At 39.8% G+C, this 13,196-nt stretch overlaps 1 protein-coding gene across 4 annotated transcripts in view; it reads left to right on the forward strand.

Annotated features, from left to right (window-relative positions):
- The first annotated feature begins 594 nt into the window (after positions 1 to 594).
- HDAC9 (histone deacetylase 9) overlaps positions 595 to 13,196 on the forward strand; it is a 278,578-nt gene continuing 265,976 nt past the window's right edge. For all 4 annotated transcript variants that reach the window (XM_008629959.2, XM_017729379.1, XM_008629962.2 and 1 more), the window contains exon 1: positions 595 to 1,074. In XM_008629959.2, the coding sequence (XP_008628181.2) occupies positions 969 to 1,074 (106 nt within the window). In that variant the 5' untranslated portion in view covers positions 595 to 968. The remainder of the gene's footprint in view (positions 1,075 to 13,196) is intronic.

Genomic DNA, 13,196 nt, shown 5'->3' on the forward strand with positions numbered 1-13,196 from the left:
GCGAGGCAGAAACCACATCGCCAGCAAAACCTCCCAGCGTTATTTTAGGACCGATACAGACAGAGGCCGTGGCGTTTTGCTCTCTTTTCACAAAACACTCCCCGGGGGAGGGTGAGGAGGAAGAGGGGCGCAAGTCCCGGGCGAGGACCGTCCCTGTCCCACTCCTGCCTTGCCTGCCTTCTCCCTGGCGTGTCGTATCGCCACTGAAACGGGCTGGGCAGGGGGAAGGGGTTAATTGAGCTCGAGGCCGGGCGGCGCACAGAGGACGGGCGGCGGTTTGAAAGACAGAGACTGGACAGCTGTGTTTGCTGTGGTATTTTTAAACGCATTAATGCAGGCTCCAATCACCCGGCCATGCTTGACCTATTTTTGGCTCAGGCCGGCCATTGTTCTATTTCTGCCGCCGCTGGGCCACGAGGGTGTCAATTCAAATGCAAATGAGTTATCGCTGCTGCTCCCGCCAACTTCGCCCAGCCGCCTGGCCGAGGGACAGCCTGCCGGGAGAGGAGAGGGGCGCGGGCACAGCAGCGCGGGGCTAGCCCGGGTCAACTCAGATTAAACCCTCCGCGGCTCCTGGTCCCTGGAAAGGTGGCTTACTCGGTTTGATGGTTTGTTAGAGGCAGTTTCCCCCCCGCCCTCTCAGGAAGCCCAAAGCGCAGAGATATTTCTTCATTTCTTCTTCCACCTGCCGTTGGCTGCCCGAACGCAACTGCTCAAACTCGGCAGCGCTCAGCCCCCCGCACGCTCACGGCTCCCTTCCTGCGGGCGGGGGCTGCCGACTGTGGATTTGGGGTTTTTCCCTCTCCTCATAGATACTTGTGCCAATGCTTAAACATTGCTAATTGCCGAAGCATATTATCTTACAACCCTCGCTGGAGGAGGTAGGACCGCAGAGGGTTGTGCCCGGCGCCTATGTGCAAGTGCAGTGATGAATCTCTTGTGTAGCTGAAGTGCAGACCAGGTGGAATATGCTGCAGACAATTTACGAGAGTGAATCGTGTTTTTCCTCAGATGGGGTTTCTGGACGTGAACAGCTCTTGGCTCAGCAAAGAATGCACAGTATGATCAGCTCAGGTAAGAGACAGCTCCGTGCCTTAGACTTGAGTGGCTGACCGGGAACCTGCAGCCTAGCATGACAAGAAAACCCCCTTCCTTTCAAGAAGTGACTTTATTTTTGTGGTCTTTATCTAAGTTGTTATATAATTCTGGTAGTATTTTAGATAGCAGCTGCTGCTTGTGCGAGGAGTTTGTCTCCTTTGGTCTGCTGCTTTTCAGACACGGCAAAATGCTCACAACTGAAGTCGAGTTTGGGTTTCCTTGTTTGTTTTGTTTCGTGATTGCAAAATGGGGCTCATGGTACAGGCTTGTTCACAGGAAGAGGCTTCCTCAGACAGACCTTGTCAGGAGGCTGCATTTAGAGCCCCTCATAAGCAATTCTGGTCATATGTCTATTGTAAACAGGATTTGCTCTTTCTGTGAGTTTCCTTTTCTCTAGTTTGCATATGAAGGGGGTTTAATACCAATCCCTTTCTCTTTTCATTACAGTGTTGCTTCAAAATTTCTTTAAACTACATGGTTTGTTTTGTTACTTTAAAAGTATTTGTGAACCTGGCAATGGTAGTTACATGTAATGACTCACTGAGATGTTAATTGGATGTGTTATTTAATGAAGGTATTTCAACGCTGCTCAGAAAGAACACTGCATGTTTCCTGATGTATTTCAAGCTACCCCTGTGTGTTCTAGTTTCTTTCCTAGCGGTGTTTGAGACCTGAAAATGATGTACTGAGGATAAATTAACTTGGAAGAATTGTTGCCATTCAATTGACATGGGCCAAAAATGTCAAAATTTCAGGTTGTCTATTCTTTCTTATTCTCTCCTAAAGTCTGTTAATTCCAGTTCATTTTTCATTGACGTGAAACTCTTGTCTATTAAGCTAGAATGTTTTCTGGTTTATATATTTCTAAACATAGGTTTCTGACTTTATTTTTCAGAAAGTGTTAGCTTTATAGAGGACCCGGATGTGGAATGCAGGGTGAATTGTTCATGTGTACTTAGTCTTAGTTTATGCCCCCTTTGCTGTTTTCTTTTTTTTCTTTTTTCTTTTTTTCTTTTTTGCTTTTACCTTTTCTTCTTTCCCAAAACTTGATTGGCCTCAATTTTTAAAAAGAATTTTGGGCATAGACCATAGCTCTCTTCTCATATTACCTGTTTTGGTACACCTGTTGAGCCTATGTCTGTTTGTTTGCTTTTTAAAAACTGTTTATTCTCCTGATTTGTAGAAAAAGAGCTAAAAGTTTTACTTGTGTTCATTTCTCACAATTTTAGATTGTTGATCACCAATTTCAGCTCCTTTGTCAGGGACACAAATCAGGTGAAGGCACGTTTATAATTATGGGGCTCTAGCAAAGGCAGTGGGTAAGAGCAAAAGTTTTCCTGGAAGTGTTACAGTTCTTCTGCAAAGCGTCTGCAGCGTCAACCTCTTGTTCAAGAATTGTTGCTTTGCTTTATTACATTTCCTTAGTTTTTCTGAACAGCTCAACAGGTGTCCAGTGCTTTTAAATTGGTCAGAGATAAGACTGATTGCATCCTCTCCCTCCGGTCTGGCTTTTTTTTGTTATTTTTTTAGTACTATGTCAAGTTGAAATTAATGGTTCAGAGGTGAAAATTTGGGGGGTTTATCTCACTATGCTACCCTCCAACTGCCAACAAATATAATAGCAATTTTTTCTTTTGAAACTCAAGAAAAGGAGGTGATTTTTTTTGGAAGTTTATAGATCTGCTTTTCTTCATTGGAAATAAGAATATATGTAACTGATGATTGTTATCTTATAGTACATTAGGTAAGTTCATATAACATACACAATTTCCCCTGTAGTGCCAAGTAGAATAGAGGGAGAGTTTAGACTAAAAACAATCCCCACAAAACCTTATTTTCAAAAATATTATCCAGATAAAGGTGTTTAAGTACATATATATATGTAGGTATGTATGTATGCTCTGTAGAACACAAAATATTCCTCTGTGTTTCAGTTGGCCTTTAAAGTACACAACTAGACTGCAAGTAGTTGACATTATACATAGTCTGCAATTTCAGTTTATGTCACATGAAACCTCAAAGCCTGGTGCTGCTCTTGGTTACCTTCAGTTCCCTCAAGTCCAGCATCTTGCAGGATCAGTTCTGGTAACTTTTCATTGTTTCCATTTATGCTGTGTTTTTGGAAGGAAGAAATAGCCAGGGTATGACAGTAAGCACTAGCAATTAGAGAAGCTAGAATCAGTCATTTGGATTTTGCTTCTCACAATGCCCTTTCTTTAAAGTTATGTTCCCTTAAATGCATGTGACTTATACTCAGGTTAAAAATTTGCATGTATTTAAGAAAATAACAGATCCCTGAATGTTTATGCTTTGCACCCTTGATGTGCTTACTCTAAAGACTTCAAGAATAACTTAAAACTGTCAACAACAGTCAGATTTTCATGTTTGCTGGTATCCAGATACAATGCACATATGTTATGCAACTGATTTTAAACTGGGCTGAAGAGATCCCCAAAGAGGGCAGGTTCACTTTTCAATGGATACATATTTGCAAAACAAAATGTCTAAGAGATTTCTAAGAAGAGCATGCATAGGAAACACTTCTGCCATGAGAAACAGTTCTCCTGGTATTCCCTCAATTACTGCTTTGCCTGTCTGTCTCCATCCTTGCTTGTAAGTCATACTATGAATGAGATGATCTGGATAGGTACCAATCAAAAGTCTAATTATGAATGGAGCAATCTAGATCGGCGCTGACTCAAGAAGCTGTGTAATTTGCAGACACCTACACCTTACTGCAGAGAGCAGTTTCAGCTATCTTGAGAAGATTGAACTAGATTCTCCCATATGGTACTGTTGCTCTAAAATGCAGCAGCAAGTGCTGTGCATCTTTATTTAAGAAAATGATGCTGATATATTCTTATTTGATACCATAGGTATTTTAATTTCACATTTAAAAAATAGATCTGGGGTCTAAAGCCTCTTATTTAGCTGCAATTTCTATTTGTCTATGCTGTCCATTTTATTTTACACAAAAAGACTCAATTTCCTTGTGTGTGCAATGCCACAGTGGATCCTAACATTCAGCTGGCCTCTGATCTTTCCACAATACAGGTAATAAACCGTAAGTCCTTGAAAAAAGGCGTTTGGTGCAGCACAGTCCATGGGAAAAACACTCATTAAAATGTAGTTAATAAACAACCAAAGCAGGGATTACATTTCTCAAATAGGTGGTAGTTGTGTGAAGGAGAAGGAAGGACCTACCCAGTCCTGGTATCTGTAGGTGTGGAACTTTAGGAAGTAATGCCGAGTTCATTAATTTTGGTGATTTAATATACGGTGCTGTTTTTTCAAAGGGTAAGGTTGCTAAGTCTTCTCCACTGGCCATATCTTGATGTACAGCCTTGCAGTACCTTGCCTGAATTCCACCTTGGTTTTTATTGGATAAGGCATCCTCTGCTTCCTGCCCAAAGTTGTTGTGTTGAAAAATCAAGAGTTCAAGGAGATCGTGAGCTTAAAGCTTGGCTTGTCAATGAGTTGACAGGTGACCTGAGCAAGTTACACAATCCTGCTTATGTCAGCTAATCCTTCTGTGAAACACAGTAAATGACACCTGTCAGGATCAGGAATCGATAAAACAAAACTATTCTAAAGGGAATACAATGGTTCAGAATGATTAATTTGGTTGGCTGCATCTACCTACAGGCTTGTAAAATACCTTCAGTTTCACAAATGTAGCAAGTGGATGTAGTGAATGTTTATTCTCTCCGCCAGTCAGGAAATATAAGCTGTGTCACTTGAGCATAAATGACAGAATCGCTGTTGCACGCATCATGTACGTGGGTTGACAGGCCCTCGTGACGATCTTCCCTCAGTAAACCCCAGTGTACACAGTTTGTCTTGTATGTTGTATCTATTGTGTGTCTGCATGACCTTGTATACACGTACTTTGCTTTACACATGGATTTATATTGCCTTCAGGGAAAGTTCTTTGGTATTTGCTCTCCCATTTCTTCCTTTTTTTTTTTTTTTTTTCTGAACAAAACCTTCACCTGCTCACCTTTTCCTGTGGAGAACCTGCAGAGAGCAAGCTCATTTAAAGTTTTGCTTTGATACTCATGAAAAACTTGACATATTTGCATATCTCAATCAAGTAACATAAACTTCTTACAGATACCAAATGTTGCATTTATGGTGTCTCAGGCAGTAACAATTCAGGGAGAGCAGAAAGAATGAGAATAACTATGCTGAGCTTTGTGGTTCTCTTCAGAGTAATGAAAAAATTGAGTGTGGAAATTCAGCACAGGGAAGTTCTGGATAACAACTGGAGTGGCTCTTTCAATGCCTGTTGTAAAGGTGAAGTACAAAATAATCTGGTGCTTCATAGTAGTAGCTGAAGAATTTGAATTAATTGTTAGGGAAGTGTAAGGCCTTAGCCATATACAGTTAATACAGTGAGAAGACCTGCAACACAGACCTGCAGGTCTTATGTAGTTTAAATCTCACTGATTTTGAGTAGAGGCTCTGCCCTGCAATGTATGCTGGACAAAACTTTGGTTATTAATTCAGTTGAACAAAAAACATGGTAAAATCAAATGAAGCTGCTTTTTCTGTTTTATGTTATTGAGAAGACATTGAATACAGATCAGTGTTGCCAATTTCATGTGTCTAATGCTCTAAGAACTAATGCCTTTTCCTTATTTTGATTTTTTTATTCAAGTCCCAGCTTCTGATGCTATGTGCTTACCTGATGGTCTTGCTTTGTATTAGTATGTGTATTTATAGGTTGTGAGAAAAGCCTGAAATTCAAAGTACAAGGCTGACAAGAATAGCAAGTTAGAAAAGCTGGAAAGTAAATAAAAAAACTATGCAAAACATTGCTTCAGAACCTTTTTCAGTGCTTTTCAGAGGCCATTAAACACTGCATTTAGCAGTGAGGTTTGCTAGTACTGGCGCTAGGACACTAGCTCCTCTCTCTTCAGTGTGTTGAACTAAATCTCTTTATTGGAAAACAGCTTTTTACTTCAGCTGTTTATTGCTTTAGCTGTTCAGCTTTATAACACCTATTGGTTTGCACTGCACTCAAACACACAGTTTCAGCCAGAGTCTTCCCTTCTGTAAAACTATGTGCAGGATGCATTTAGTTCATTATGGTTTGCCGTCAATATGTGGAACGCTTGTAACTCTTCTACTGCCAGAGCTTTAATCAGACCCATGTTTCTGTGCTGACTGCCCAGCCCCTCTCCTCTGCACTGTCTTTGCAGAGAAACCAAAAGCTGGGAGAAAGCAGAATAGATTGATAGCCTGCAAAATATGCACATTCATTTCAGGTTTTGGTGTAGATGATGGGGGAGATTTCAGGCATTGTTGCATTTTAACCTTTCCCAACTACTGCTGTGGGTAGGGTTTTAAATGTTGGTTACAATACAAAATATCATAGAGAAACGAATTGGCAGATATTATTGTCAAACACATGAAAATCTAAAATGCCCTGTTCTGTGGATCTCTTTAACAGGCTGACTCCTCTGGGTCAGTTATTCTTAGCCTAGTTATTTTCATCTTATGGCATTACAGGTCTAAGATTAGCCTGTTAGGCGTTATCATGCCATCTGAGTTACCTCCTAATATAACTGTACACCGGAATGATTATTTATAGACAGAGCATTCTGTCATTTTTGCTTTATTTCTGGTAGTTTAAATAAAGAAGAGCAACATTCAAGAAAAACCACAGATTCCTTCCTGCTGCCAAAACAACATGATAACTGCCTGCTGAGGGGCAGGGATATTGTTTAAAATGTGTGCTTGCAGCAGATGCAAACATCTTACCTCTCCTAAAACAAGATACCTTCGGGTACCACTGCTTCTGTCACTTCTGGAGGAGGGAGAGGGGTGCCAGATTGATGCACCAAATGACAGAGCTGAGACAGGGTTGTGGTTGCTGATGAGAGCAAGGATAACCAGGTGCTATTTTTAGGGGTCGGCTCTGTCAAGCTCCATGTTCAGTGTGAACATGTCACATATGCAAAAAGCTCCTCCAAAATGGACCCATCTAGTTTCATTACATAAAAGTGATGTCTGCTGTACGGGTAGCCTTCTACATGATTTTCACAAGACATAACAGGAAGCTTCAGCAAATTGACAGATTTTTAGTAAACTGTTCTTTATGACTGCTACACGAACATTTCTGCTCAGCAGAAAAACTTGAAACCTAAAGAAGAGTTGTTGTTCAAGAACACAGGGAGGCTCATTCGCTCCTAAGGAAGTTCACTGGGATCTTTGTGTTTGTATGTGTATAACTAGGAGCAAGCTTTTCGCTTTTAGTGGTGGTTTAGTAAAGAGTAGCAAAAATAGGAAAGCAGCAGATCTTCAGCTGGGTGTCAGTGCAGCCTCTGCCTGCAGTTGTTGCTCAGGAAGCAGGCAACTGACGAAATAAAGAAATATTAATGGATTATAATTATCTAATGAATTCCATCTTTTTTAGTTTTCTGCTCTAAATAAATGGTGTGTTTCTGTCTTTGTGCAGATTTTGTGTGTAATCAGGGGTCACCTGATTTGTTCTACTTTAAAATGTTACTGGTATAAAAAGGCTTGCAAAATCAGTGAAAGCCTCTGCATGGTTAAATGATACCATGCTGGTTTAACTCCCATTATATAATAAGCAGCTCATGTTTTTTTTGTCAGTCTGGCAGTTCTATGCATGACTGTAAAGGTACTTTGGCATTTAGTATAATCTGAGCATAGCCAACACATCTGTTTTATTTGTTTTATGTCTCATGGTTGTAAACTCCTTCCAGCTTGTGGGGTATACAAACATGATGAGCTCCAAGAATTTTGCAGATGAATGTGCTAGAAATGCAGGATGCTTTATTCTAATGATAACATGTTCTTTCTAGTAATAAGACTGAATATCATCAAAGGGAGACAAGAGAAGTAACGGAATGAATTCTTTGAAAATGCCAAATCTATAAATCATGTTTTTACAATCAAAGACTATTGTTCTCTTTCATGATCCCTGTGGTTGAAGGTATGCATGCCACAGGGAGGAACCACAGTTATTCGATTTCATTGAAGTCTGGAATGGAATAATGAGCAGGCTTAATGTTAATTTAATAATTTCCCCCCAATTGTTCTGTTCTTAATCCAAGTTTCCTTCTTCTTTCTTGGTGCCCAAGGCCACCACCTTGTTGGTGTTGTGCAGTAACAATATGAGAGAGAGAAGGGAAAACAGACTGTTAGTGCTTAATCTTACAGAGAGACTCTTTTTGAAGTTTTGTACTCATTTAGTGAAATGTTAGTGTTGGCCTTTTTATTTACCTGTTCATAACTCCATTTCTTGCAGAGACAGTAAGTTCTTACTTCTCTACATCTAGTTGCTTGATCTGTAGATAAACATCCCTATTGAAAATGTGTATTTTTCCTAAGCCTTGTGAAGTAGTTTTTTTATAGACACAAAAATGTAAAACTCCTGGACTCTTCAATTTTTTATATTCTAATTTGGATTGACCTTGAAGTTTTGAAGTGCATAAAAGAATATACGTATTGCAATATCACAAAGAAACATAAAGTAAGATACCTAGAATTCTTGAGATTTCATGCTAGCATAAATAGTGATGGAATCAGTATGAGGCACAGAATGGTGTTAGAAATAGCAAAATGAAAATCATCAGTATTCGTATTTATACTGTCTTTATATTAATATATCTTCTATTTCAGGTAGGCACATAATGTTAAAGGACTATATAGAAATTTCTAGGATGCTTCAAAAGGCTTGTCCTAAGAATCCTTGCACAGCAGCTGCTGAAATCCAGTGGGACCTAAATTCAGGAGAGCATTTTACCTCGGTCTAGTAGCTCTCCAGCCTGTGTCATGCATATGCTCAAAACTGTTCCAGGCTCCAAAGAGTGATCTGCTTGTTCCCATGCACACATCCAGAAAGTTTGCATTCTTTTATTTGTTGTCACTGTTTTTCCTACAGGATCTATTTCAGAAGAGGAAGAAAGTTTTACTCTATTGTTTTAAGAATTGTGAGTAGTTATCACAGAAATAATTCCTTAGGATACAGTAAGTTTTACTTAGGTTTTCTCAAGGAGTATGAAAGAAGGACTGGCAGAAGAGAAAAAGGTTTGAAGAAATTATGAGAGAATATTATAAATGGAGTAGTAGGGCAGAAATGAGCTATACAAGCACTTCCTGTGTTAAAATGGTGTTGTGAGGGAGGGTGGGAAAGGCTCTGAGGATGTAAGAGAACTATGTGGGAGGTGGAACCAGGGGATTTTGAAGCACAGTTCTAAGTGTCCATGAACACAGGAAAAATACAGTTGAAAACAGTTAAGAAAGCAATCAACTGCAATGAGAGAAGTTTCTGTCAAAGAAATCTCTAATGCCATCATGAAGAATACATGGGAAACTATGAATATTTTAGAATCAACAAGAGTTGTTAAAAACAACCCAGGGCTGTGTTACTCTTGTAAATGATACATAAGCTAGTATTGAGGGACTTCTCTTGCTATTGTAGAGATTTTTTTTGTTTTCTTGGTGTGAGAATGAGGTTTGTGAGAGGCAGAGGTATAGGACACAGATTTTTTTTTTTTCAGACACACTGCACATTCTGCTGCATCTCACCATCCTGAACTCCTTCCCTCCAAATGTACCTCAGCTTTCCTGGAGAACCTGCAGAGCAATCTCAGCAGAGCTTTGCCATAAATTTCCATCCCTGTGTCAGCTGCATCATTCCTGTCGTGCCTTTTCTTCTTGACCTAGTAGGCAGTTTTCTGAGCTCTGTGCTTATTTTCTGGGTTTGTTTTTCTACTTGTGCCAGTGTATATGGGGTGATAATGGGGCAGCTGGATAACTCACTAAGAAGGGAAATTACAAATGCCAAAATCAAAGGGCTGTAGGCAAAGAAATAAAGAAGGAATGCTAATGTATCTGAATTAAGTAATGGTGATACTATGGATGATTAAGGATACTGACACAGCTATTTTGTTTAGAAAATACGTGGTTAGAAATGGGAATATTGAGAAAAAAATCACCCTTGGGCTAAAAATCTCAAACCTCATCTAAGAAAGAATGCCTCCCTCTGCTTAGTGGTCATGCATATCTGCTTGTCACTGCTAGGCGTCTGTATTTACAAAGATGTATATATATTGCCTTATCACTAGTCTTACTCTGACTCTCCTCACTGAGGACACTCTGGTATGGCTATATTAAAACCTGTCAAAAATTTTTGGAACTCTGGGTTTCACAAGTTAGTTGAGGTAAGCTTAAATGAGTGCCTGACGCAAAGTGATTTTCCTTCTGCAGGCCTAGCAGCCCACTGGAGGCGGATACACATTCCATAAACCTCCTCATCTGTCTGCCATTCTTCATCTGCAGATACCCAGAGGTGCAGCAGCACATGTTTGTTCCCAAGACCTCAGGAACTCTTTCTTAAGGACCTGTCTTTGTTATTTCTTCTAAGGAATACTATCGCAGGTCTGTTCTGGTAGTGATTAGGAGCTCTGGGTACATGGTAGGTTTTAAAACATTACCAGCCAAATAGGCTTTAGTGTTGTCCTGCAGACTCAGAAAGATGAGTGAGTGTAGAGATCTGGACTATCCTTTCTTCCTTTCTTCTGTGCCCTCGTTCTTCTGCTGGATGGTCACATCACTTGTACCGACACAGGTATTCATGTGTCTTATTGGGACTGGTGGAATGAAGAGCTGATCTTGGTTAAAACATGACCCCCAGGTCCCTGTGCCATTGCAGTGTGTGCTGCAGTGTGGGGAAGGAGGGCATCATCCTTGGGGTCAGAGGGGCCACGAGTGGAGAAGGGAGACACAACCATTCCTCTCAGTTTCAGCTTTGGCATACAGTGGCCCCAAAATATGTTAAACTGCTGCCTCTGAAATCTTCTGGAGATTTCACCTTGCTTCTCTCAACATTTTACAGGACAGAGCCTAAAATTTCACACTCAATTAGCACCTTGTTAAACTCCAGTGAACTACATGGCACTTTACCATTAAGTATAATTTATGCTAATTCTGTCCCTGTGAAGCTGTCAATAATTTACCTTTCATCCTCCATGGGGTACATTTCGCCTGTTAATATGAAAGGAAAATTCCCTAAAAATGTACATTGTTTTGCATTCTATCTCTGTTGACCTTAGCAACCTGCACCAAAGTTGAATGTACTGGAACCAGTAGCTGTCTTCCTCTCGAAGCTGTATCAGCACTAGTGCAGCATCTGTTCCAGGAAGGCCTTCATGGCTCTTGCATTCAGTTTCTGGTCCATTCTTTATTTATGGTAGTTTTGTAACCTAAGTGTGCTTTAGTATGTCCTTAGACTTCCTAGACAATCTGGAAATCAATAGAATTCAAGTTATGGGAGAAAAATTTGCCTTTGTGTGATGCTGTTTCCTGGTCGCTGTTTAGGTAATGGTATCAAATAGTTCCAAGTGTAAACCAAAACCATAAAATAAGTAACTGATGCTGACATGTTAGCAAACGCAGATCAAAAGGACCATATAATTTTCCCAGTTGTTGCTATAAATTTCTTAGTACAGTTTCAATTTGAAGGCACAGTTTGAGTCTCATGGCTGGCATAAGGTTGTATAGACATTTTTTGGATCAGAACCCTTCAAAACGACTGTGCTGTCCACAGTAACAGCCAAAGTAGAAGATCTGAAAGGAGAGAGATTTTCACTGCTGTTGCTATGCTGTGAAAGTCTGCACATCTGAACTGGTGACAGCCACAAACTGTGTCCCCAGTGGGACAGAATGGAGAACTAGAAGCATTAGTTAGTGAAAATCATGTAGGAAATAATATGTTGTGATCAGCTCTCAGGAGGTGGTATTTGACTAATTGTCTAAACCCTCAGTAGAGAGAAAAAAAATCATCTTTTTCCTTAGATAACAGGTTCAGGTGCTTAAACTTCATGATTCTGAATGCAAATATAAAGTCTACCTGAAAGACTGTAGTTACTTTCTGCAGGAGGAAGGCTGTATATATTAATCTTATATTTCTGCACTAAATCCACTTTGTTTTTATGTAACCCTTGCTTGCACTCCCCAGAAGGCCTGTAGTTATGCAAATAATTCTCATTTATGATATGGTTTTCCTCTTCCAATATAGATGGATGGATGCTTAGGTGGATATAAATAGTATGTGTTCCATGCAAAAAAAGCATAGTAGTGCAAATGAAAATCAGACTCTTTCTACTTATGGAAGTCTTTCCAAGCTCTTAATCATCTTAAATCCAATTAGTCTTTTCCTGTTTCTGACATGGCTCCCTTTGAGATGGGACAACAGAACTGGAATATTCCTGATGACAAAGTCTCATTGATGAATATGAAAACCTTCTTTTATCCTGCTTTCAGCACTTTTCAGTTTTGGATCCTGCTGTACATTGACCACATGTTGTCACTGAGCTGTCTGCAATGACAACCATCTGTTTTTAAGGTTATATTAAGGTTAATGAAGCACAGTAAGGTATATTCCACTCATTCCTCCCAATAGAAATTACCATGCACACGCAAAAAAATGAACTCTTGTATTTTGTTTCCCTATCACAAAGCTTTATTAGGACCTCTGGCATTACTCAGAGCCTTCCATGAAATATCCTGAAGAGATTTGTTTCATCTGTGGTTTTAACCCAATCAATCTTTTTTCCATTATTCTTCTTTCCAGACCTCTATTAAAGTAACAATTACTGTTGCCTCACTGCACTGTCAACCTTTTATGAAACTCAAAAAGAATATTTATTTCCCTTCTGGTTTTTTTCTTTAAAACTGTTTCTGATCAGCTATAGAGTTCTTGAAACTTCATGTAAAGTTACAGAACAGGACCAAAATTCCAGTGAGACACCTTGTGAAGGACGTTTTGCAAGCCCAGGTAAGTCTGTGGACCAGGTCCTTGACTGGTACCAAGTGTTGCAGCCCCAATAAAATCCAAGCCCTTTTTCAGTCACCATTTTGTTAACCCTTTGAGAGAATTTTTTATGCTTTTGTATTTCAAAGTATGCATGCAATTAGAATTCAAAGCTCATAACTGCATCTTACAAAATCAGTTTGCATCAAACTTGATTTGTTCCCTAAATGTCTATGAGATTAAAACAAACCAAGTTTAAACAAAAATTGGCTCAGTTGTGGCTGTTAATGGGGGATATAGTTTCTTAGAG

Source organism: Corvus brachyrhynchos, unplaced genomic scaffold (assembly GCF_000691975.1).
Source record: "Corvus brachyrhynchos isolate BGI_N302 unplaced genomic scaffold, ASM69197v1 scaffold142, whole genome shotgun sequence".
Taxonomy (NCBI): domain Eukaryota; kingdom Metazoa; phylum Chordata; class Aves; order Passeriformes; family Corvidae; genus Corvus; species Corvus brachyrhynchos.